At 42.9% G+C, this 22089-nt stretch overlaps 2 protein-coding genes across 5 annotated transcripts; one reads left to right on the forward strand and one right to left on the reverse strand.

The window, feature by feature from the left end:
• Window positions 1-603: 603 nt before the first annotated feature.
• On the reverse strand, window positions 604-11357 carry Mitd1 (microtubule interacting and trafficking domain containing 1). 3 transcript variants are annotated; one of them, XM_087898085.1, is made up of 7 exons: window positions 11110-11351; window positions 7176-7277; window positions 4514-4650; window positions 3854-3940; window positions 3045-3160; window positions 1429-1489; window positions 604-1102 (listed from the first exon to the last, which is right to left on the reverse strand). In XM_087898085.1, exons 1-7 carry the CDS (start codon window positions 11258-11260, stop codon window positions 1007-1009), a joined length of 750 nt encoding a protein of 249 aa, XP_087754211.1. In that variant the 5' UTR covers window positions 11261-11351; the 3' UTR covers window positions 604-1006. The 3 variants fall into 3 exon arrangements, with proteins under 3 accessions (XP_087754211.1, XP_087754212.1, XP_048286242.3); XM_087898086.1 differs by lacking the exon at window positions 11110-11351 and adding an exon at window positions 8284-8399; XM_048430285.3 differs by lacking the exon at window positions 7176-7277 and having other exon boundaries at window positions 11110-11357.
• Window positions 11358-11407: 50 nt separating this feature from the next.
• Mrpl30 (mitochondrial ribosomal protein L30) lies at window positions 11408-22089 on the forward strand. Of its 2 annotated transcripts, none has more exons than XM_087898088.1 (6): window positions 11408-11539; window positions 14184-14264; window positions 16230-16307; window positions 19223-19303; window positions 21432-21578; window positions 21798-22089. In XM_087898088.1, exons 3-6 carry the CDS (start codon window positions 16257-16259, stop codon window positions 21999-22001), a joined length of 483 nt encoding a protein of 160 aa, XP_087754214.1. In that variant the 5' UTR covers window positions 11408-11539; window positions 14184-14264; window positions 16230-16256; the 3' UTR covers window positions 22002-22089. The 2 variants fall into 2 exon arrangements, with proteins under 2 accessions (XP_087754214.1, XP_087754213.1); XM_087898087.1 differs by having other exon boundaries at window positions 11457-11641.

Here is a 22089-nt window from a genome sequence, read left to right on the forward strand (position 1 = left end):
CTCTGAGCCCTGCCAGGACGGTTCCACGAAAATCACTAAACAGGTCAGGTTGACTGTACGGATGTCGTAATGCTGGACATCTGGGCCCCAGAGAACGTCTCCCACAGGCTACCACTTATTTCTTTGTTTTTAGAGGCAGAGTATCACATAGTCCAGGTTGGCCCCAAGCTCTCTGTAGAGCCTAGAATGACCCTGAATTCTAGATCCACCAGCCTCGACCTCCTAGGTGCTGGATTACAACCATGCCCCATCAAGCCTGGCTGACAACCATCTTTAACTGCCGGAAATGGAAGCCAGGAGTGGCCCACACTAGGTATGTGCTGTGCTCTAGGCTACATCTTCAGCCACATGAACTTTGGTTCTTGTTCCTAGGCCCTCAGCCCATCTGTCTTGTATGTGCACTGTAACCTGTGGTTTTTGTTTTGGAACTCTAAACTCCCAGGAGCAGGATTAACATCCAGTTGTCCCTCACAGCAGCTGTGCAGTATCTGCTAACCTGGTCGCCAACCACCAGCCGGAAGCTGGTAAAATCCTTCTGTTAACTCCATGATTTAGAAAGAAACACTGCCGATCTACTGAACAGCATATTTACAGATCCAGAAATTTGTAGAAATGTAAACATTTATTATTAAATTTATACATTATAAAAATACATTCAAAGTTTTTTTTAAAAAAAAAAAAAGAGAAAGAAAAAAGGAAGCTCAGTATTTGATTGCTGTGGTTTGAATGTGTCCCCAAAAGTTCTCGAGTTCAGTCTTGGTCCCTAGGATAGCAGTGTTGAGAAGGAGTCCTCTCGGATGGCTGGCTCTGCCTCACAAGCTTTGTCACAAGCCTGCTCCATCTTGTTGCATTATTCTAAGTGGGATGCAGAGAGAAGATCCTCCCCAGATGCCAAAGCCTAAACCTCTATTCTTTATACGTTATCCAGTGTATGGTATTTGGTTACAGCAACGGAAAACGGGCTGAAACCACCTAACGCAGAAACCTGCAGTTAGGTTACTACAAGTCATAGTTTTTTTGTGTGCTTGTTATGGAAAATGTCCACTGTTGTTTCATGACATGGTCTCAGATCCAAATCACAATATCCAAGGGAAAAACGACCCTATGAAGAAAAGAAGAATAATGTTAAAAATGACACACACAAAAAGCCACGCGTGATGTTCTGTCTATAGTGCCAGCCACTCTGGAGGCTAAGAGCCCAGGAGTTCATCAAAACAAACAAAACAGTGCTCACAGTTAATCATAAAATCATATCCTTGAAGGGTAGGGAGGAAGAGTGTATCTGGGGGAAAGGGGATGTAGGAGGAGAGATTGGGAGGAGAGGAGGGAGGGGAAACTTCAGTCTGGATGTAATATATAAGAAGAAAAATAAATAAAAAATAAATAAATAAACAAACAAATAAATAAATAAATGGAATCATATCCTACCTGTGGTCTCTTAAAATAATCAAGTCCCCTTCCAATTTTAAACATCCATCCATTGTTGAACCTATTGAAATCAGTGTAAAGTATTATAGTCAAGACATAGGAGTTCATTTTTAAAGCCAGAGTTGGTTAAGAATCATCAAGATTTCCCCTATGTCTGACTCAGCTAATAAGCTCAGTCTATAAGGAAAACAAAAGGAGCATTAAACACCATCCGCTAATCTGACTGGCTGAGAAAGAACTTAACCATTAAAGGGAAAGCTACCTTTGAATTCAGCTAACTTAAGCTCCTCTTCTCTGTTAACATGTGGTTTGCAAAGGACGTTCAGGAAGAGTGTGGGGGACATTTCAAAGGTGCCTGTGATGGCTATTCCAGTTTTCAACCTGACTACATCTGGAATTAACTAAAATCCAAATGGCTGTGTACATCTCTGAGAGATTTTTTTTTTCTTTAATTAAACTATTTGAAGAGGGAAGAGCTGGGTATGGTGGCACATGCCTTTAATACCAACACTCAGGAGGCAGAGGCAGGCATATCACTGTGAGTTCTAGGACAGCCAGGGATATTACATAGAGAAACCCTATCTCAAACAAACAAACAAACAAAAAGAAAAAAAAACAAACAAAAAAGAGCTAACTAAGGAAACAACATCAAAACTATTTGAAGTGGGAAGATCCACTTCTAATCCAGATCTTTTGAGGTGGGAAGATCCACCTTTAATCTGGGCCACACCTTTGGGCAGCCTTTATAAAGGACGTGGAAGAAGGAAGCTCGCTCTCTTTGCCTGCTTGCTCTCACTGGCAAGCCCATTCCTTTACTGCCATTAGGGCCTACTTCCTCAGGATTCTGGTGTATACTGAAGATCAGCTAGGACTTCCAGCCTCATGGACTGAACAAGTACTGGGTTCTCGGACCTTCCATTGGTAGACAGCCATTGTTGGACTAGCTGGACCACAGCCTGTGAACTGTTTTTAAAAATTCCCTTTATACACACACGCACACACACATGTGTGTGTGTTCATTCTTTAATTTCTGTTCCACTGAAGAACACTGACTAACACAGAGCCACTATGCAGGGATGGAGACGGGGCTCCCAAAGACAGGCCAGCCCCTGACCTCTGCTTCAACAACAGCAGCACTGCCATCCATTTTGCATATTTATCATCTGATTAACTCTGCATTAAAAACAAGGGCCTCTTTGCTGTATCATATGAAAACCACTATGCTAAAGGAAAGGAAGGGTTCTTAGCATGATCCCTAAGATGCTGTATGTACGTTTCCTGATTAATACCACACTACTAGAACATACCACTGAAGCCACACCAGGTCAATAGTAATTTCAGTAAGAAACGGATTATCTCCTACCATAACACTGCCTATGATCTGCACAAAAGAGCTCCTTTCCACATGACACAGAACCATACATGCTATTAGACTAGGAATGAACTAAACTCACTATAGAGTGAGGTAAGCCAAGATTTCTTGTCCAAAGTGCAAAGTTACTTAAGTTTGAGCTTGATTTGAAGCTTTAATATTTAAATATGTGTATATAATTATATTACATTGGAATTTTAAAAATGTGTCTCAACTATGAAAAAATAAAATATTATATACTAACCTAATTTCTCGGTCATGTATAGAGGAAGAATAGTTTACTTCCAACAGCACGCCATGACTCCTGAGGGATTGTTTTATTTCTTCTAGGCCGCTACTTTGCTGTGCATTCCCAAGCCCCTATTGATGGCATAAAACATAATTTACTTCCTCAGTTATTAATAACTTAAATTAGCCATGAGCTACACAATCAATATCATAGAGAGATTAAACTGAAAAGATTCTATATTAATTTCAATATTACCATCTCAAGGAAGCAACCGAAGAATGGGTAATTCTTTTCTTTTTTACGTATTGTTTTTATACAAACAATTGCTTTCCTCATGTGAATACCACACAGCTCCTTCCTGCCTCAGTCTCCCTGCTGATAGGCACAGAGGCATGTGGCACCGTGCCTAGCATCCTTAAATGTATTTTAGTGATGATATTCAGTCATCCATGTGAGACTGCCTACTTCTTAGACTAATCTTAGAAATTAGAATTATTTGGATGCCCTTGTACTTAAAACACAGTCAAAAGAGACACAGCGATAATCCAACCCCAGATACATGCAGCAAAGGACAGAACTGTCACTAGTGCAGACTGCATCATCACTGATCCCGAGACTAAACTGACAAACTACTCAAACCCAACAAAATGGCCGAATACAAGGTCAACACTCTCAAATCAACAGCCTTTTTGGTAAGATATGCTATGCTTGGTATTACAAGGTAAGTTACTGCCAAGGAAATACATCTAGCTAAAGTACTGGACCAGGTCACTTGTGACGGAACGCAGTAAATCAAGAAAAGATGAGGTTTCTCAGATACCTACTTCATCCGTAGAGGTGAGAAGGTGAATAGTTCTTACTTTGCAGGGCTTCTTAATCAGCATCTCACAAAACCGAAGGAAGTTATACAGCTGAAAGGCATCAGGATGGATTAGCACTAACTCACACAATTGTTCCTCAATGGTCCAGCAAGATCCTGTCCACAGATGCTTCCCTCCATCACTGTATTTAGTTTTAAAAATTTATTTATTTATTATGTATATGGTGTTCTGCCTGCATGTATGCCTACATGCCAGAAGAGGGCACCAGATCTCATTACAGGTGGTTGTGAGTTACTACGTGGGTGCTGGCAATTGAACTTAGGGTCTCTGAAGAGCAGCCAGTGCTCTTATCCTCTGAGCCTTCTCTCCAGCCCCTGCTCTTAACTTCTTAGTCATCTCTCCAGCCTCCGCATCCATTGTTTTAAATGATGCTCTATCAGCCCAGAACCTACACACCCATCCTGAGAACTTTAAATCATGTCTAAACTACTTATGCTACCCAACACAATGTAAACACTACACATCATTGTTACACTGTCATGTTTGTGTATGTTCAGTACAGATGGGATTTTTAACAGTATTTTTGATCCTCCATCTAATCCATGGATAGGAAACCCATAAACACAAACAGCTAACTGCACATTTAAAGTCCATTCCACTTACCTGATGAGTCTGTCTAATATAAGGGTCTTCTATCCAAACTTCTGTAACTGTCTCATGAAGGTATTCTTTGAAAAGTGTCTCGTAACTGAAACCAGTGGCATTCTCTTCTATTTTAATTTGCTTGTGATACTTTCCATCTACAAAACATACGCTACTGTAATGTGACCAGTGACCACTTTTTGAAAATTACACCTTTATTCCTCGTGGGAGTTGGCTCTTCCCTTCTACCACATGGGTCTGTCCCCAGGGACTGAACTCAGGTCCGTAGGTTTGCGGGCAGATGGCTGAACCCATTGAACTGCCTCACTGTGAACACTTTGTTTATACACAGCCGCTATGGTGCATACAGTGATTAATCGGGATAAGTTACAAACTTTTAAACTGATTTACTAAGTAGCTATCACATGCCTTCTCTGTATCATGAAACTGCAAATGTTTCCTACACATAGGGAAAGAAGACAAAACACTATTCCAAAGGAGATTCCTGTCTTCACAGAGGGTAGGCAAAGGGGGCCATCCAGACGTTTCCTTCTTAAAATTAAAAAAATAAATTATGTGTACTACTGTCTTGCCTGCCTGTATGCATTTGCGTCACATACATGCAGCGTCCTCTGAGATCAGAACAGGGCCTTAGCGTCCCCAGAAGCAGAGTTAAAAATGGTTGTGAGCTGCTGTGTGGATGCTGGGAACTGAACCTGGGGGTCCTGTGCAAGAGCAGCCCAGGCTCCGCTGCACCATCTCTCCAGCCCACAAGAGGTTACTTGAAAAGTGTTCCTTCGCTGTCTCTGAGGGACTGGGAAAGTTATACGAGACAGGACTGACTGCACACAGGCGGCATAAGCCCCTGCCACCATGGGCAGAACATAGGATGTACTTGGTTGTATCTGCTTTCTTTGCAGCCTTGCCATTTCATATCTTGGAATCACATTGCTAAAGTGAGTGTTGAAACACGTAACTGTACAGTGGAGTTCAGAGTCATGCTTAGCACCTTAAGGCTCTGTTTTCAGACAGGGTCAAATGTATCCCAGCCTGGCCACTCCTTACATAGCTAAGAGTGACCCTGAATTCCTTATCGTTTTGCCTCTACCTCCCAAATGCTGGAACTATAGGTGTGTTACCACCATAGCCTGGCTGCATTTTTTTTCTTGTTTTAAGGGTTTTTGTTAGTTTATTTGTCTGCTTGCTTTTGGTGCTGCCTTGTGTGTGCTAAGGATGCTGCGATATGTTTTAAGCAGACTTTAAATGGTTCATGCTATGAGGACTGAAATTCTTCGGAGACTGTAAAATGGAAAATGAAATGCATTTTCCTGCATTCTGGAGACAGATGGAGGTGGATCTCTATGAGTTCAAGGCCAGTCTGGTCTACAAAGAGAGTTTCAGGCTAGCCAGGGCTACATAGCAAGACCCCGTCTGAAAAACAAACAAAAAAGCACAGCAACAACAAAAACCCAAACCAAAACAACCAAAAACCAAAAGAACAAAAAAAGTGGCAGCTTTTTGAATAATCAAAAAAAAAGTCTGGATTATAGCCATAGTTTAGCAGTAGAATACTCACCTACAAACAAAAGACACTGAGTTTAATCCCCAGGACCACCAAAACAAAAACAAAAACATTTGCATAGAGATGATACACAAACCATGCATCTAAGCCAACCAGTCACACAGGCTAATCTAACTGTTCACTCAACCACCATAAGCAGGGTGTAATTAGTACAGAACCCTAGGAAGAGGTGGGGGAGAGCTGTAGTAAGGACAGATAGGAAGAAGAGCCGAGGCCTGGGGATACTAGCATCTCTGGCTGTAAAAACACCAGTGTGCTTCAGGTGAGGTAGCCAGAGCGACTCACACAGAGGCTCATGAGCTGGGAACTTATAATAGATCCAAAGGAATACCTACCTCACCTCTTAATCTTCAGGAATATATAACTCGTGAAATGCTTTGATTCACAGCAACATTTGAGAAGCCCTGGAGTTTCTTTAGCTATTCTAATGATTTTTCATCTTTTCATAAAAGAAAATACAAACACAGGATCCACATTTGGTGTTCTTCTGCAAGATTCTTAAACTGAAGTCCACCCACAGGCTTCATAGCGATCTGCAAAGGTCTTAAAAATGGCCAAGCTTTTGTCAGGTATTCAAAGGATGTCTGAATCCCCAGGGCCCAAACTGAAAACCAGACACTGTTAAGAATAACTTCTGGGGCTGGAGAGATGGCTCAATGGTTAAGAGCACTGACTGCTCTTCCAGAGGTCCCAGGTTCAATTCCCAGAACTGCATGGCAGCTCACAACTGCCTAGAGACAAATGTCTGTAATTCCAGTTCCAGGGGACGCAGCACCCATGGCAAAACAACAATGCACATAAAACAAAAAATAAAAATAAAAAATAAAAAAAGAACCTTGAAACTCATTCTGAATTCTCTTTAAAAAAAAGAAAAGGAAAGAAAGAAAGAAAGAAAGAAAGAAAGAAAGAAAGAAAGAAAGAAAGGGAGAAAAAATTCCTGTATAAGGAGGAATGAAACAGAGAAAAATCTGTTAAGCTCCCAGGCACAAGTGGCCCAGATCATACCACACTCCACAAGCAAGAGCTTTGAACCCAGGGCCTCAAGCTGCATCCTGTCTCTGAGCCCCAACACCAGACATGGTCTCAAAAATAACCTTTTACCTTCTTTTTCTTGATCTAAGTATTTCTTTATGTTTTCTGCTCTATCCATGTAGTCAGAGATTTTCTGTCTGAAAGCACATCTCTTACTGGCATCTTTGGTGCCTACAAATTGAGAAAAAGAACAGGGATTTTTGTCAAGTTTCCCACAAATTCTCTGCCATTTATGAATGTGCTCTAACCCAGTGTGCTAGAGTGTCCTTCTGTAGTTCTGAACAGATACACATCTATCTCTTGGATATGATTGAAGTGTACCTCCTCCCTCCGAGGTTCAAGAATGGGAAGCTCAGTCCTGTGTAACAATGTTAGGTAATGGAATCTCCAAGCAGTAGAGCCTAGTGGGAGGTGACTGAGGTGCTGCCCTTGCAAAGAATTAATGAGCTCCCCTATGATGCCAGTTATTGCCCACAAACAGTAGTTACATAAGACTGGGCAAGCAAGCAAGACATTTCAGCAGGTAAATGTACTTGCCACTAAGTCTGAAATTCTAAATTAGGACCCAATGGTGGTGAGAAATGACTGCCACCTCCAGATGTACTTTGTGGCATTATCAAGCAGGTTCTCTCTCTCTCCCTCCCTCTTTCTCTCTCTCTCTCTCTCTCTCTCTCTCTCTCTCTCTCTCTCTCTCTCTCTCGTGCACGCATGTGCACATGTGTTGCACACATGTGCGCGCGTGCGCACACACACACACACACACACACACACACACTGGACTTGCAGGGTGACAGTGGGTGCTCTCACAAGCCTCCTACCATTGTGATATCCCTGTCCCCAGCCTGCTAGGCTGCTGTTAGCTCCCAAGCCCTACAAAGCAGCTCACTATGGGAACACACACAGATGTGAGCCTGTCCCACCTTGACTGAAGGCCAGAGAGTTTGAGTTTAACAAGTATGGCTACACACCCTGACTTAGGGTGTGGTTACTTGGTGTTTCGGACATTAAGATGGCCTATAAAGGTGGATCCACTCTACCCTGACCAAGGGTCAGAGAATTCGAGCCTATTTATGCTCCTTCTTCTAAAATAGGAGGTTTGACATAGGGAGTGGCTGTCTTCAACTTGGTCTAGGGTGTGTTCACTGCATATTCCTGCCCCAAACATCAAGTACTTTACCCAGGAAATAATGGCTTGATGTCCCAAGTATTGAAGCAAGTAACTGTTCTGATTGTCCTTTGTGTCACTTTAAAGCAGTCTCTTGCCTTCTTTCCTCCTCCCAGCCCCTGCTTTTGTATTGGGGTATAAAAACATATGAAAATTAAACACAGGCAAATTCAGTATTTAGTATCCACTCAAAGTCCCTCCCAGTGCTGTTCTATGTTTTTGTGTCTTAGTTCTCTCATACCTCTGTTTTTTTTTTAATAATTCTAATCCTCACACTCCTACCCTGGAATGTATGAGTTCTGTCGAAGCTGGTCTTCAACAGCTCACCAAGCATTGAACACTCAATAGCTTTTCTTGCATAAGGTTCCAAAGTCTTTCCACAACCCTCCCCCAAAAACATGGTCATGTCTGTCACCCACTATCCTGGTACCAACTTGTGGTTAGGGTTTCTACTGTTTCAACAAAACACCATGACCAAAAAGCAAGTTGGGGAGGAAAGGGTATATTTGGCTTAAACTTGTGTGTGTGTGTGTTTGTAGGCTGTCCTGGAACTCACTCAGTAGACCAGGCTGGTCTCAAGCTCATAGAGATTAACCTGCTTCTGCCTCCCAAGTACTGGGATTAAAGGTGTGCACCACCACTGTCAGGCTTGGCTTACACTTCTTATGGCACTATGCATCAATGAAGGAAATCATGACAGGAACTCAAACAGTGCAAGAACCTGAGGTAATAGCTGATGCAGAGGCCATGGAGGGGTGCTGCTTAATGGCTTGTTCTTTGTGACTTGCTCAGCCTGATTTCTTATAGAACCCAGGATCACCAGACCAGGGATATGTTCATTCAAATGGGCTAGACTCTCCTCCATCAATCACTAATTAAGAAAATGCCCTACAGAGAAATCTTAAGGGAGCATTTTCTTAGTTGAGGTTCCCTTCTTTCAGACAAATTTAGCTTGTGTCAAGCTGACACAAAACCAGCCACAACACCTGGAGAGAGGACTTGGAGGAGAGGGTCAGCCCAAATAACAATGTTGGTATTTGCTAAGTGTGCTGGATAGGTTTATGTCAACTTGACACAAACGAAAGTCATTTGATAGGAGGGAACCTCAATTAAGAAAATGCCTCCCTAGGCAGGATGGCCCACGCCTTTAATCCCAGCACTTGGGAGGCAAAGGCAGATAAATCTTTGAGTTTGAGGCCACCCTGGCCTGAAAAGAGAGTTCTAGGGCAGCCAGGGCTACACAGAGAAACCCTGTCTGGGAGGTGGGGGTGAAGAGAAAATGCCTCCATAGATTTGGGCTCTAAGGCATTTTCTTTATTAGTGATTGGTGGAGAAGGGCCAGCCCACCATGGGTGGTGCCATGCCTGGGCTGGTGGTCCAGCATGCAGAGCAAGCTGTGAGGAGCAAGCCTGGAAGCAGGAACCCTTCACGGCCTCTGCATTAGCTCCTGCCTTCGGGTCCCTGCTTTGCTTGAGTTCCTATCATGACTTCCTTCAGTGACGGAGTACAACAACATGGAAGTGTAAGCCAAATAAACCCTCTCCTCCCCAACTTGCTTTTGGTCATGGTGTTTCACCATAGCAATAGTAACCCTAAATAGGACAGTCAACCAATCAAAAAATTAATAAATAAATAAAAGAGTTTTAAAAGTTGTATCTCTGTGGATAGATAAAGCTGTTCCCAGAAACATGAGTTACTAATGGTCAATCTCAATGCTGGGAGTGGGCTACCTCCCTAGGTGTTGGTCAAGGAGGCCTGTGAGATCCCCCAAACAGTATAGGAATTGCCACTGCTTTTGGACCACCAAAACTAGCTGGTAAGACTCTTGCTGAACATACCACATGCCTTGGTCACAGGACAGAGAAATAATCAAGCTGGAACTGGGTTCGAAGCTTTCTCATTGGATAGTTCTCATAGTGGTAGAAGGTGCTACACAGGCTGCTGGGGGAAAATTGTCTTATTCAATCATACACTGTGTTAGAACCAACCAGCAGGGCCAAATAAGCCCATTGGTCCAATAGTGGCATGATGTTATATGTTACAGAACATATGGCATATGTTATAGGGTACCGAACTGCTTTCTGATTGGATCTGATGCCTGCCTGACAGGAGAAAATTCACATCGGATTAAATGTACAAGACCCTGGAGGTCATAGGTTCTGGGGGGTGGAGTGCCTCCTGTGGTTTTATTACTTTCATCCCCAGGCTTGGGGAACATCCCAGAAGAAAGAGCAGAAGGAATAAGAGCCAGAGGAGGAGTGGGACGGACTCGAGACTTTCTAGCATGTTGCTCTCTAACTCACAGCAGCTTTAATTACCTGTACAAGATCACCACAAACTTGGGCCTGTTAGCAGTTATGAAAGAGGTAGAGGTTCAAGCCCGCCCCCCCATCTTTATATGTGTGTGTGTGTATGTGTGTTTATAAATTGTTGATGGGGAGGAGAGAGTCTATTCAGTGATGTAGTCACTGGTAAGTTGCACATATTCCTGTAAACAAATTTCCACCCTAATGAAACCCACTGGGTCATAGTAGGGGTAGAAAGGAGAGACAGAGAGAGTAATGGAAAGAAAAATCCTGTCGCAAACTGACAACAACAAAAAATAAGATTCATTCAAATGCAGGACCTAGCAAGGCTTATGTCTTCTATTTATGTCTCTTATGTTTCAGAATAATGACCTATGCTCCTTCGTGATAATATCAATTTAATATGAAGGCCACCACCTCCGTTGTCCAATAGAATATCAGAGTATAGCTCCCGAATTTGAATGCTTAGTAAGTTTCGTTTTCTTAAGTTTCACACTGTCCCAAATAGAGCAGGAAACCGAAACTAGCTCACCTTTTAGAACCTGCAGGAGCATATCAATCCCCTCCTGGTAACACACCAGAGCCTGCTGGTACCGGGACTCCGCATCCAGCTCCACTGCCCGCTTTAGCACCGCCACCGCAGCGGTGCTGTCGGGATCCTGCCCCAGGTTGGACTTGGCCATCACAGCGAGAACTCCTGAGGCTCTGCCAGACTTTCCCACGGCTAGTCCCCCACCCGGGAAGCGCACACGTGACACCGCTGCGCCTGCGCAGTCTTCTGTGGCGCTTTGTGAATGGGAGTCCCTGGGTCAGAGCGGAGAAGAAAAAAAAAAAAAAAAAAAAAAAACCATTGCCGGAACCAAAGAGCTGTGCACCCCGTGATGGCAACGGCGCGGTGTGAGTGTTGCACTGAGTCCGCTTACCTCCGTTCCGCTTCTTCCGGCTGCACCGAGAGGTCGCAGGTGAGTCGGGTTGCTGGAGTTATAGGCGTTGTGTGTTTTCACGTAGGCTTTCTCTGCAGATATTGACTTCCTTTCGCTTGGAGTTCCCGGCGACGTAACTAGGTGTGTGTCCAGGACCGGTTTCTTGGGCTTCTAAAAGCGGTCGGATTGTTACTTTATTCGCGGGTTACTGGGTCGCGCGTCTCTTTGAGAGCCTCACTCTTGTAGCTCTCTGCCTGAGCCATCCAAGCCTGTCTGCTCGGGAATGTCTGTAGCTTTTCCAGTGTTCGTCTGGTTTATAACTCTAGGACACTCATTGAGCATCAGTGAAAAAAAAATCTAAAGAAGGCAAAACTTAATTTTCAGTTACTGCGACTCAGAATGCAGGTTTTTTGTTTGTTTTGTTTACAGTTGCTGTTTACTAAAGACAATGATTTTGCAAGCTGCTTTGATTGTCCACTCTCTAGCGCCTTCTCTTTTGGCCAAGAGGCAGTTATGACGGCTGCCCACTATTTTAGGCCCTGTAAATTTAGGGAAGAGAGACAATTGTTAATTTCAGAGCCCTCGGTTGATTGGATGGGAAATTCTATGTTTTACATTTTCAGGAATGTTCACAACCCATGTGTATACCTTGTTTCTTTAGAAAGAGAAAAAAAAAACCTAAAAACTTAGGAGCTGGTGTAGTTTGGGGTTAAAGAACCGTTTACCTTCAAAGTCATTGTAAAAAGCAAAACAAACAGGAAAAACAACAAAACAAAAAACAAGAACAAAACTGAAACCCTGTGGGTGAGGGAGAAAGAAAATGGTTTTGACAACCTTCAGATTTTTCTGTTTATACACATAATTCATATATTAAAGAATAGAAATTGTTTATAGACCTTATGTGCTCGATGGTTTTTCCAGTTTGTTTTTATGTGTATGAGTGTTTTATTTATCATGTCTGTGCACCATGTGCACATACAGTGTCCAAGGAGACCAGAAGATTGTCAGAGCCCCTGAAACTAGAGTTACAAACACTTGTAAGCTGCCATGTGGGTCCTCTGGAAGAGCAGCCAGTGCTCTTAACTGCTGCGCCATCATCTCTCCAGCCACGTTTTTCTGCACCAGCACAGAGGAAAGCTGTTGTACAGCAGATGGCGGTATTGTTGCTCCAAGGTCCAAAAGTTACATGCCTAATAAGAGTAACCTACTTTATTAAGACATAAAATATTGAAGCTGGAGAGTACTTTTCTATGTGCAAGGCTCTAGGTTTGGTCCTCAGTACCCCACCCCACTCCCACCCCAGAAGCAACAACAACAAAAGCAGTTAGTTTTGATTGTGACACTGCTAATATCTGTAAGTTAAACTTCAGCAGAAAATCTTGAGGGCAGATGCTATTTTGAGAGGCACACCTGTGACTCGAGCAGATCCAGAACAAAATATAAAGTCCTTGTCTTCTGGCACTGTCCTGTGTTTTGAATGGAGGCAACTGCTAGATGGTAAACTAGCAAATTACAGTAGACCACAGTATTCTGTAAGGCAAGGGATTAAGAGTGCTAGCAGCAGTGTGGCTGAAGATGTTAAATGATTCGGTGGAGGTAGGCCTTACTCCATAGAAGATAATGGTGGAACTGAAACAGTGTGATCGAGGTAGACCTTGTTGCTAAGGATTGAGCCAAAAACTGAAAAAGAAAGGCTTGTCCGTGTCATTCCAGATAGTCAAAGGGGAGAAGCACCCTGCTTGGCTGGTTCTGGGTCATGCACAAAGCCAGATACTCTGATGAAGAGAGAAAATAGTAGGAGATGGAAGGAGACTATGGGGGAAGATGGGTGGAGATTGGCAGTGATACGCAATGGCTTGGGATGTGTGTTAAGGACTTGGATTTTCATCTTGGTATAAGTGGAGAGACACTGGAGACAGTACTCACTCTTGAGCCTGGGAATTCATGTGTACCTGGCAAATGATTTTCCTAGTCCCAGTTTTTTTTTTCTTGTTTGTTTTAATGAATGAACTTTACTTTTAGCCAATTTTAAATTTCCAGAGTAGTGGAGAAGCTAGTACAGGGTTCCTATATTATCCGTGCTCAGTTTTCCCTTTTAATATCAAAGATTAGTGTAGGGTGTTCATTACAACTGCTGAACCAAATTGATACATTATTAATATTATTTGCTCTGTTCAGACAGATTTTTTTTATTTAGTTTTGCCTAGTGTCCTTTTATATTCCAGGATCCTACCCATATACCAATGTGGTGTACATTATGCATAAGGAGTGTAGCTCTTGGCTTCCTCTTGACTGGTTTCTCAGGTTTCTAGTTTGTGATGACCTTGATAGGTTTAAGAAGTGAGGTATTTGAAAATGTACTAGTGAAGTGCTTACTGCAGTATGGAAAGTTAAGAGAACTATTGCTATGGCGAAACACCCATGACCAAAAAATGCAAGTCGGGGAGGAAAAGGTTTAATTGGCTTACAGTTCCATAGGCCATCTTTGAAGGAAGTCGGGACAGGAACAGAATAAGCAGGGCTTATTTCAAGTTGACATAAAACTAGTCAGCACACACAGTGACCCTTAACTCGGGTTGTTTTTTCTCTTAAGTGGGGTTATGCATGGACTTGAGGGTGGAAGACATCTGTTTACCTGTCCTGTGTCGAGTGCAGGTGCTAATAACATTTTGTCTTGTGATAGGTTCCTACTATGTAGCTCTGGCTGGAACGCTGTCAACCTTTATCACTGCTGGTGTTACATATCCCTGATCACCTGGTGGAGGTACAGTTTGTCAGTTTGTTTTCTATAAAGATGATTTTCTTCTTTTCTGTACACTCTCTGTAGTTCACTGAAGTGATGAATAGTTTTCTTTACCTCCCCGGGGGACAGGAACCCATAAGAAACAGAATTCTTCTACAGGAAGCGTTGTTTCTCTTTTCCAGTTAGTTTACCCATGTATATTTGTATGAACTTTCCCGCATTTTTTTTTTTTTGCTCCAATTGTAAGCTGATGCTTGTGGCTCCAGTTCTTTCAGTGTGTCTGTCCCTTTAATACATCCCCATGGATTTGCCTTTCTGAGTACCTCCTTCCCCATGCTGCGGGGTGCAGCAGGCCATCAGCTGCTTCTTGAAGCCCAGCTGGAAAGTTAAGCAGCACTGGATGAGTTGGATTTGCAGATGGTGCTTAATTCGGAAGAAGTGTGAGAAAATAGCTCGGGATTTGATTAATTCTGCTGCCGAGCAGTTTTCCCAAGGTCCAGCTCTTCTCAAGTGACATCTTAGACTTCCAGCTATTACTTGGTTCACATCACAGAAGGTTACAGACCTCGTGAGCTAGAATCTGGTTGGGAGGTAGTACAGCACTTACCCTGTTTGGGGTGTAGAGCTACTATTTCTAATGTTATATAAAATAGATAATTTGTGAACTAGGTACTGTTTTCTTTAGAGGGGGAAACGATACACAAAGTATCTGTTCAAGGCATACATATAATTCATGAACCTCATCTTTCTGCTTTCAGTATGCATTAAGCTACACCTCTTTCGTGCCTATCTGAATAAATACAACTTTTTGAGGTTACAGAAGCAATGCAGGGGGCTAGAGAGATGGTTCAGAGGTTAAGAGCGCTGGCTGCACTCTTCCAGAGGTCCTGAGTTCAATTCCTACCATCCACATGGTGGCTCACAACCATCTGTAATGAGATCTGGTGCCCTCTTCTGGTGTGCAGGCAGAACACTGTATACATAATAAATAAATCCTTAACATTAAAAACAGAAGAAGCAATGCAGAAGAATCATTTTTAAAAATACTAGACAAAAAGTGACCTGTTTTTGTGTGCGTGCATTGTGTGCACGTGTGTGTGAAGATCAGAAATGTATACCTTAGACATTTGCCATCTTATTTTTGAGATGGGGTCTCACAACCTGGAGCTTTCCAATTTCGGTTGGCTGACTGGCCAGCTTGTTCCAGGAATGTCTCTACTCCAGCTCTGGGGAGATAGATACAGGCCACCACCATATCTAGCTTTTCCATAGCTACTGGTTATTTGAATTCTAGTCCTCAAACTTGCACAAAAAGTACCTTAGCAACTGGGCCATCTTTTCAGCCCTAAACTCACTCTCTCTCTCTCTCTCTCTCTCTCTCTCTCTCTCTCTCTCTCTCTTTGTAACAGGAAAGTGTAAGTGATCTAGTGAAAATATACTGGACTGCTAGCTAGAACTGGGTTGAGCACATGTGCTTTTTTTTTTCTGTTTTGCATGTTTGAGACTAGACCTTGCTGTGTGATCCAGGATGACCTAAAGCTCAGAATCTTCCTGCCCCCAGCTCCCCAGGCGTCGGGTTATAGGCATGGGTCTCAGCGTCCATCTATACACTCTCTCTTAATGGCTAGCTACCCTCGGGGAAATCGTAGCTTTCTGGAAATGGTTTTTCTCGTATGTATAGTAAGAGGGTACTTGGTTCTGACTTTAAGAGGTAGAATTTCTTCAGTCCTGTCTAGTTTCATACATTCTCTGATTTCTCCAACCAAGAAAAAGGACCAAATATTTTTTATGCGTGCTGTGAAGAGTTTCAGGTGATAGAAACTCCCATTTCCCAGTTGCATGGAATGGGCATAGACTCTAAACTCACTAGATGGAAATAGGATTTCTTGGTGTATAATGATCACCTGTGGTTTTACTGCTACAGAAGGGTTGTAAATCTGTTCATGTGTAATATGTTTGACCGGTAGTCTGTTTCCTGCTTTTCAGCCTCTGCAGAGAAGAATTACTATACTTATGGCTGGTGTTTTGCGTTCAGTATTTCAGAGGCCTCCAGGCAGACTGCAGGTAAGTTTTCTCTGTGTTTCTCATATAACTCAGGCAGACCTCAAAATCACTATATAGCTGAGGATAACCTTGAACTTCTGCCTGCCCCCAGCATTGCAGTGCTGGAGATTGAACTCAAGAGTTTTGTGCATGGTAGGCGAGCACTCTGCCAATTGAGCCACATTCTTAACCTAAAAATTTGTTTGTTTTTTTCTCTCTTTTTGATTACAAAACACACAGGTAGTTTGGTGCTGATGGCGAACACCTTCAATCCCAGCACTTGGGAGGCAGAGGCAGGCAGATCTCTGTAAATTCAAGACCAGCCTGGTCTTAAAAACAGATAGTTCCAGAACAGCTAGGGTTGTTACAGAGAGAAAACCTGTCTCAAAAATCAAAAAAACAAAAACAGAAAACCACACATAAGCAAGTTGCTCTTTTTAAAAGCTCTTTTTGATATAAATTAATTGGATTTAGTTTGTTCTATCTATCTAATGGTGACAAAGATCAAGCTCAGGGCCTTGTGAACATTGGGTGAATGCTGTGGCTGAGACTAAGCTCACTCTGGCTGAGCTGTGTCCTGACCCTTATTTATTTCTGTTTTATGTGCTATTCTCTATTTCCCTAATATTTCCCTAAATATTTTCATCCCCAAAACATCTTTTCCTATAGGTCCAGCAGATAAAAAGTCTACTGCTGATTCCCCTTAATCTCTTTTAATCTTAAAGTTTTAGGGGAAACCCTTCAATTAGGAAAAGCATACATTTTCAATCACAGAAAGTCAGATATACTTAGGAAAAGCAGAAGATAATCTCCCAAATGTTAGGAATGCATTAGCACTTCGTTAGTATTTCCTTCCAGTGTTTAGAGAGTGGGGTGGGATGGCTAGTGCGCACATGGAGACCAGACTGGGCGCAGACCGCTGCAGATAATAGGGAAGGAAGTGTCGGCTACTTCAGGTTAGCTTATGAATTCAGAGGATTTCCTTTCTGATACTTTTGAAACTGATCCCCTAGGAGGATGTGTGTCTGAATCTTGAGGTTGTAAGCTGCAGAAGTAGAATTAGGAGCCCAGTATTTCTGATATATAAAGGCCGGGTGTCCCCTTTCTTACCCCGTCTGGACTTACTCTCTGGTTGTTGGTGTCAGCTCTGTAGTTCAGGGGAGGCTAGAGGAAAGTGACTGTGTGAAAGGCTGCCATGAATCCGTGTTTCCAACTGCAAGAGTGAACTAGGGTTGAGTAGTACAGACGAGGCAGGAGTGGGCCTGGTGATGGTGTTAGGGCAGGAAGAACTCACTGGGGTTTGTATGTTGTTTTGAGACAATATCTTAACCTATAGGTTGGCCCCAAACTTGAAGGAATCTTCCTACCTCAGCCGGCCACTATCCCTACCACATCATTTATTTTTTTTTAATTTTAAACAATCTTTTGTTTTGTTTTACATACCAATCCCCATTCCCTCTCCCTCACCTCCTCCCTCTCCCCCCCCCTTACCCCAACCCCACTCCATCCATTCCTCAGAGAGGGTGAGGCCTCCCACGGGGAGTCAACAAAGTCTGTCACGTTATTCGAGGCAGGACCAAGGCCTCCTTCATGTATCTAAGCTGAGCAAGCTAACCTTCCATAGGGAATGGACTTCAGAAAGCCAGTTCATGCACTAGGGTTAAATCCTGGTTCCACAGCCAGCGACCCCACAAACTGCCCAAGCCACATAACTGTCACCCACATTCAGAGGGCCCAGCTTGGTCCTATGCAGGTTCCCCAGCTGTCAGATCAGCATCAGTGAACTTGGATTTCTTTTACATGATTTTGTTGAAGGTAAATTATTGATTAGTGCCCAGCCTGACAGTGGGTAAACCGGGGTTGGGGATTTAGTTCAGTGATAGAGCACTTCCCAGCAAGCACAAGGCTCAGTCCTCAGCTCCAAAAAACAAAAACAAAAAGACCTCCTTCTCCACAAAAATAAGGTAACTAGCACACACACTTTAACTGGTTGTGGTGGTGCATGTCTTTAATTATAGCATTTGGGAGGCAGAAACAGGAGGATCTCAGTGTTCAGGGCTAGCCTGGTCTACAGAGGAGTGAGTTCTAGGACAGCTAGGGCTACACAGAGAAACCATGTCTCCAAACAAACGAACAACAAAGGGTTGGTGAATCATGACCTCCAGAGCAAATTTGAGGATCATCACTTATCTTAGAAAAATTATTTTGAAGCAGCTACTCCCATTTGTAGGAGGAGGCCTCTAGTTAGTTCCTGGCCGCTTAGTCCCAAAATAATCACACAGAAACTGTATTAATTAAATCACTGCTTGGCCCATTAGCTCTAGCTTCTTATTGGCTTACTCTTACATATTAATTTAACCCATCTCCATTAATCTGTGTATCACCACATGACAGTGGCTTACTGGCAAAGTTTCAGCATGTCTGTCTCTGGCGGAGGCTCCATGGCTCCTCCTTGACTCTGCCTCCTTTCTCCCAGCTTTCTATTTAGTTTTCCCTGCCTAGCTCTGTTCCCCTATAGCTCTGCTATAGGCTCAAAGCAGTTCCTTTATTAACCAGTGATATTCACAGCATACAGAGGGGAATCCCACATCACCCATTTGTTTGTTTGCATAGCATTCGGCATTGAATACCTGTTAATTGTATTGGTGGAGGCAGGTCTTGGCAGTAGAGACTGGGTAGCTCCAGAGATGGAAGTATTTGCCTCCACTCTTTGAGAGAAGGAAGTTACCAACTCGTGAACTGGAAGTTGATGTATGTGTGCTTTTTGCTTTATCATCCCTTAGTGCTTAAATGACATGTATCCATGCAGTGAGGGAGCCAAGTTAACCATTAGCTAGTGTAGATCACAGTACATCAGACATTGGTTACCTAAACACTGATAGGTACGGATTTTCACACTACACAAAGTTCTGAATAACAAGTGTTTTCTGCTGCAGACTGTGAAGAAAGGTGTGGAATCTCTCATTGGTACAGATTGGATTCGTCACAAATTTACCAGATCAAGGATTCCAGATAAAGTAAGACTGTGTCTTTTAAAGAATATTTTCAAGAGTACCTATTTTATAAAATTTCACATTTAAAAAATTATTACATTGTGTGTGTGTGCGCGTGTTATGTCTACGTTTCCTTCTGCACACGTGTGTGCACACGCCCTGACTGTGGAGGTATAGAGAGAGTTCTGTGAAGTCAGTTCTCTGCTGCCATCGTCTGGCTGGGGAGTGGAGCTCAGGTCACCAGTGGTCAGGCATGGCAGCCAACGCATTTACTCTGCGCAGCTCACAGCCCGCTGGGGCTCATTTTCTTTTGCGTTACTGTGCATACGGATGTAGTAGCGTTTGAAGCACTGTAGGATGGTGACTGCTCTGCCCCTGGTCCCGCTGGCTTTCGTAGGAATGGGCTCTTACTATTTCCCAGTCTATGTGTTCCTGATTATGATTTTCCCTTTGTATGCTGTGGTTTTTATCACCACTGTCCTGAGAAAGCGGTGAGTCCCATTGAGACTATCGTGTGACTTCCTATGTGAACTATTGCCGATTGACTCTGATCTTTCTTTTTTCTTTTTAAGTTTAGATAACACCGACTAAGCCCTCATTAATTTTTGTTTTGTCTTGTTTTCATTTTGTTTGGATTTTACTTGCTTTTTTGCTCTTTGATTAATTAAACTTTGTTTGGTAAGGTAGTTTAATTATATAGAAGAAGATGGTCAGAAAATCGCAAGGCTTCTTCTATGCTTCCTCTTTCCAATACGTTTTCCCCAGTACTTAACATTTTGTGTTGATATAGAGCAGTTATTAAAATAGATGAAATAATGAAGGCCATCATTTACAGTAGGGGTCACTCTTTACGCTGTGTATCCTGTGGATTTTCTTAAGTATACAGTATCATGTACTCAGTATCCAAGTGTCACATAGAAACATGCAGTGCCCTAAATGTCACTTGTGTGCCACCTGTTAACTTCCACCCATAACTTCTAAATCCTAGCAACCCGTGATCTTTTTTACCCATTTTGTGGTTTTTACCTTTCCCTGAATCTCACATTCTTAGAATTGTACAGCCTGTGCATAAGGTTTTTCCAACCTTTTCATGGCTTAATCATTTATTTTATCTTATGACTGGATAGCAGTCCATGCTAAGGGTTTATGTGGTTTGCTTATGTTCTCACCTACGGAAGGACATCCTGCTTGCTTCCAGTTTGGGGCAATAATGAAGCTGTGTGAGTACTGTGTGCAGCTGTTGGTCTGGCTCTTAGTGTTTGGTGTTTTGTCTAGATATTTGAAAGCACAGTTGTATAATAAAGACCAGTTAGCCATAGCTTTATGTTTCCTTCTCTACTGTATATTTATTTTTAGATTTTTAAATTGTGTTATATGTGTATAAGTGCTCTGACTGCCTGTGTGTGTGTGCACCATGTGAGTGTCTGGTGCCTGGGAAGGTCAGAAGACCTCAGCAGAACCTGGGAACTAGAGTTAGTATGGCTGTGAGTGTCATATGGGTGCTGAGAACTGAACCCAGGTCCTCTGCAAAAGCAACAGTGCTCCTGACTGCTGAGCCACCTCTCCAGCACCGCCCCTTAATTTTTTTTTTTTGATAAAGTATAAAGGACTGGATTTACCACTTGCCCTCAGTTTCTGTTTGTGAGTTTCTCAGCTCTCGGGAGATTCATTCGCACTGGCTGCCCTGATTGGGTGCTGGAGCCTGCACTGTTCTTCACGTTCTTGCTGTCTAAATCCTTTCGCACCATCTAGGGCTCTTGCTTCGTTCAAAGTTAAAAACCAAACTGAAATCTTTACCTGTGTGGTATTTTTCTTTTCTCTGTCCCTCCTCTCCAGACAGGGTTTCTTTGTGTAGCCTTGGCTGTTCTGGAGCTCACCCTGTAGACCAGAAATCCACCTACCTCTGCCTCCCAAGTGCTGGGGTTAAAGGTGTGGGCCACCACCACCCAGCTGCTGTTTTTCTTGAAGTATGTGATTCTTAAACTTCATCTGAACTCTTCAGTTTGAGGTTGAATATTACATAAAGATTAGGGATGAGATCCTTATTCAGTTTTGTTTGTATGTTGGTGTGTGTTCATTTCTGAGAGAAGGAATAGGAAATGTATAAAATTGTAAGTTAGAAGAGTTACTGTTTATACTTCTCCCTTCCTAGGTGTTTCAGCCTAAACCTGAAGATCATGAAAAATATGGTGGGGACCCCCAGCACCCTCATAAACTACACATTGTTACAAGAATAAAAAGTACAAAAAGGCGTCCTTACTGGGAAAAGGATACAATCAAGATGCTTGGACTGCAGAAGGTATGCAGCTGTCCTCATCGTCACGCCAGTCTCAGTGTGCTCAGTCTCGTGGTGCTAAACCCACACTATGTGTAGCTGTTATTTCTTAGTTTAATGTGTTACTTAGCGTGACCTACTTAGAAGTTACTTTAGGAAGGATATGCCTTCACTTCAATGTTTGCCTGAAGTGGTACCACTGCCTGTTGAATTGATCTGTGCTATTGTTCCTCTTGTTCATAGGCACACACCCCTCAAATTCACAAGAACATCCCTTCAGTGAACGCAAAGTTGAAAGTTGTTAAACACTTGATACGTATCCAGCCCCTGAAGCTGCCACAAGGACTTCCCACAGAAGAGACCATGTCTAGCACGTGCCTCAAGAGCACTGGGGAATTGGTGGTACAGTGGCACCTGAAGCCTGTGGAACAGGAAGCAAAGTCTTGATGTCACCCGGCTGCAGATTACAAACCGCAGTTACTGAGGAAACGTTTCTCATTAAAGTGTTTATCATCAGTCGTTTCCACTGACAGAA

The sequence above is a fragment of the Myodes glareolus genome, chromosome 18, assembly GCF_982192425.1.
Source record: "Myodes glareolus chromosome 18, mMyoGla1.1, whole genome shotgun sequence".
In the NCBI taxonomy this organism is placed as follows: domain Eukaryota; kingdom Metazoa; phylum Chordata; class Mammalia; order Rodentia; family Cricetidae; genus Myodes; species Myodes glareolus.

What these genes read in the sequence shown, in the direction of transcription:
- Mitd1 (XM_087898085.1), bottom strand. Translation starts at nt 11,260, where the DNA reads ATGGCCAAGTCCAACCTGGGGCAGGATCCCGACAGCACCGCTGCGGTG. An exon ending in TTCTCACCTCTACGGATGAA is followed by an intron (nt 3,161 to 3,853) that starts GTAGGTATCTGA and finishes TGCCATCAATAG; the next exon opens with GGGCTTGGGAATGCACAGCA. An exon ending in ATTATTTTAAGAGACCACAG is followed by an intron (nt 1,103 to 1,428) that starts GTAGGATATGAT and finishes TTTTCTTCATAG; the next exon opens with GGTCGTTTTTCCCTTGGATA.
- Mrpl30 (XM_087898088.1), top strand. Translation starts at nt 16,257, where the DNA reads ATGGCTGGTGTTTTGCGTTCAGTATTTCAGAGGCCTCCAGGCAGACTG. An exon ending in GATCAAGGATTCCAGATAAA is followed by an intron (nt 19,304 to 21,431) that starts GTAAGACTGTGT and finishes CTCCCTTCCTAG; the next exon opens with GTGTTTCAGCCTAAACCTGA. An exon ending in AGATGCTTGGACTGCAGAAG is followed by an intron (nt 21,579 to 21,797) that starts GTATGCAGCTGT and finishes TCTTGTTCATAG; the next exon opens with GCACACACCCCTCAAATTCA.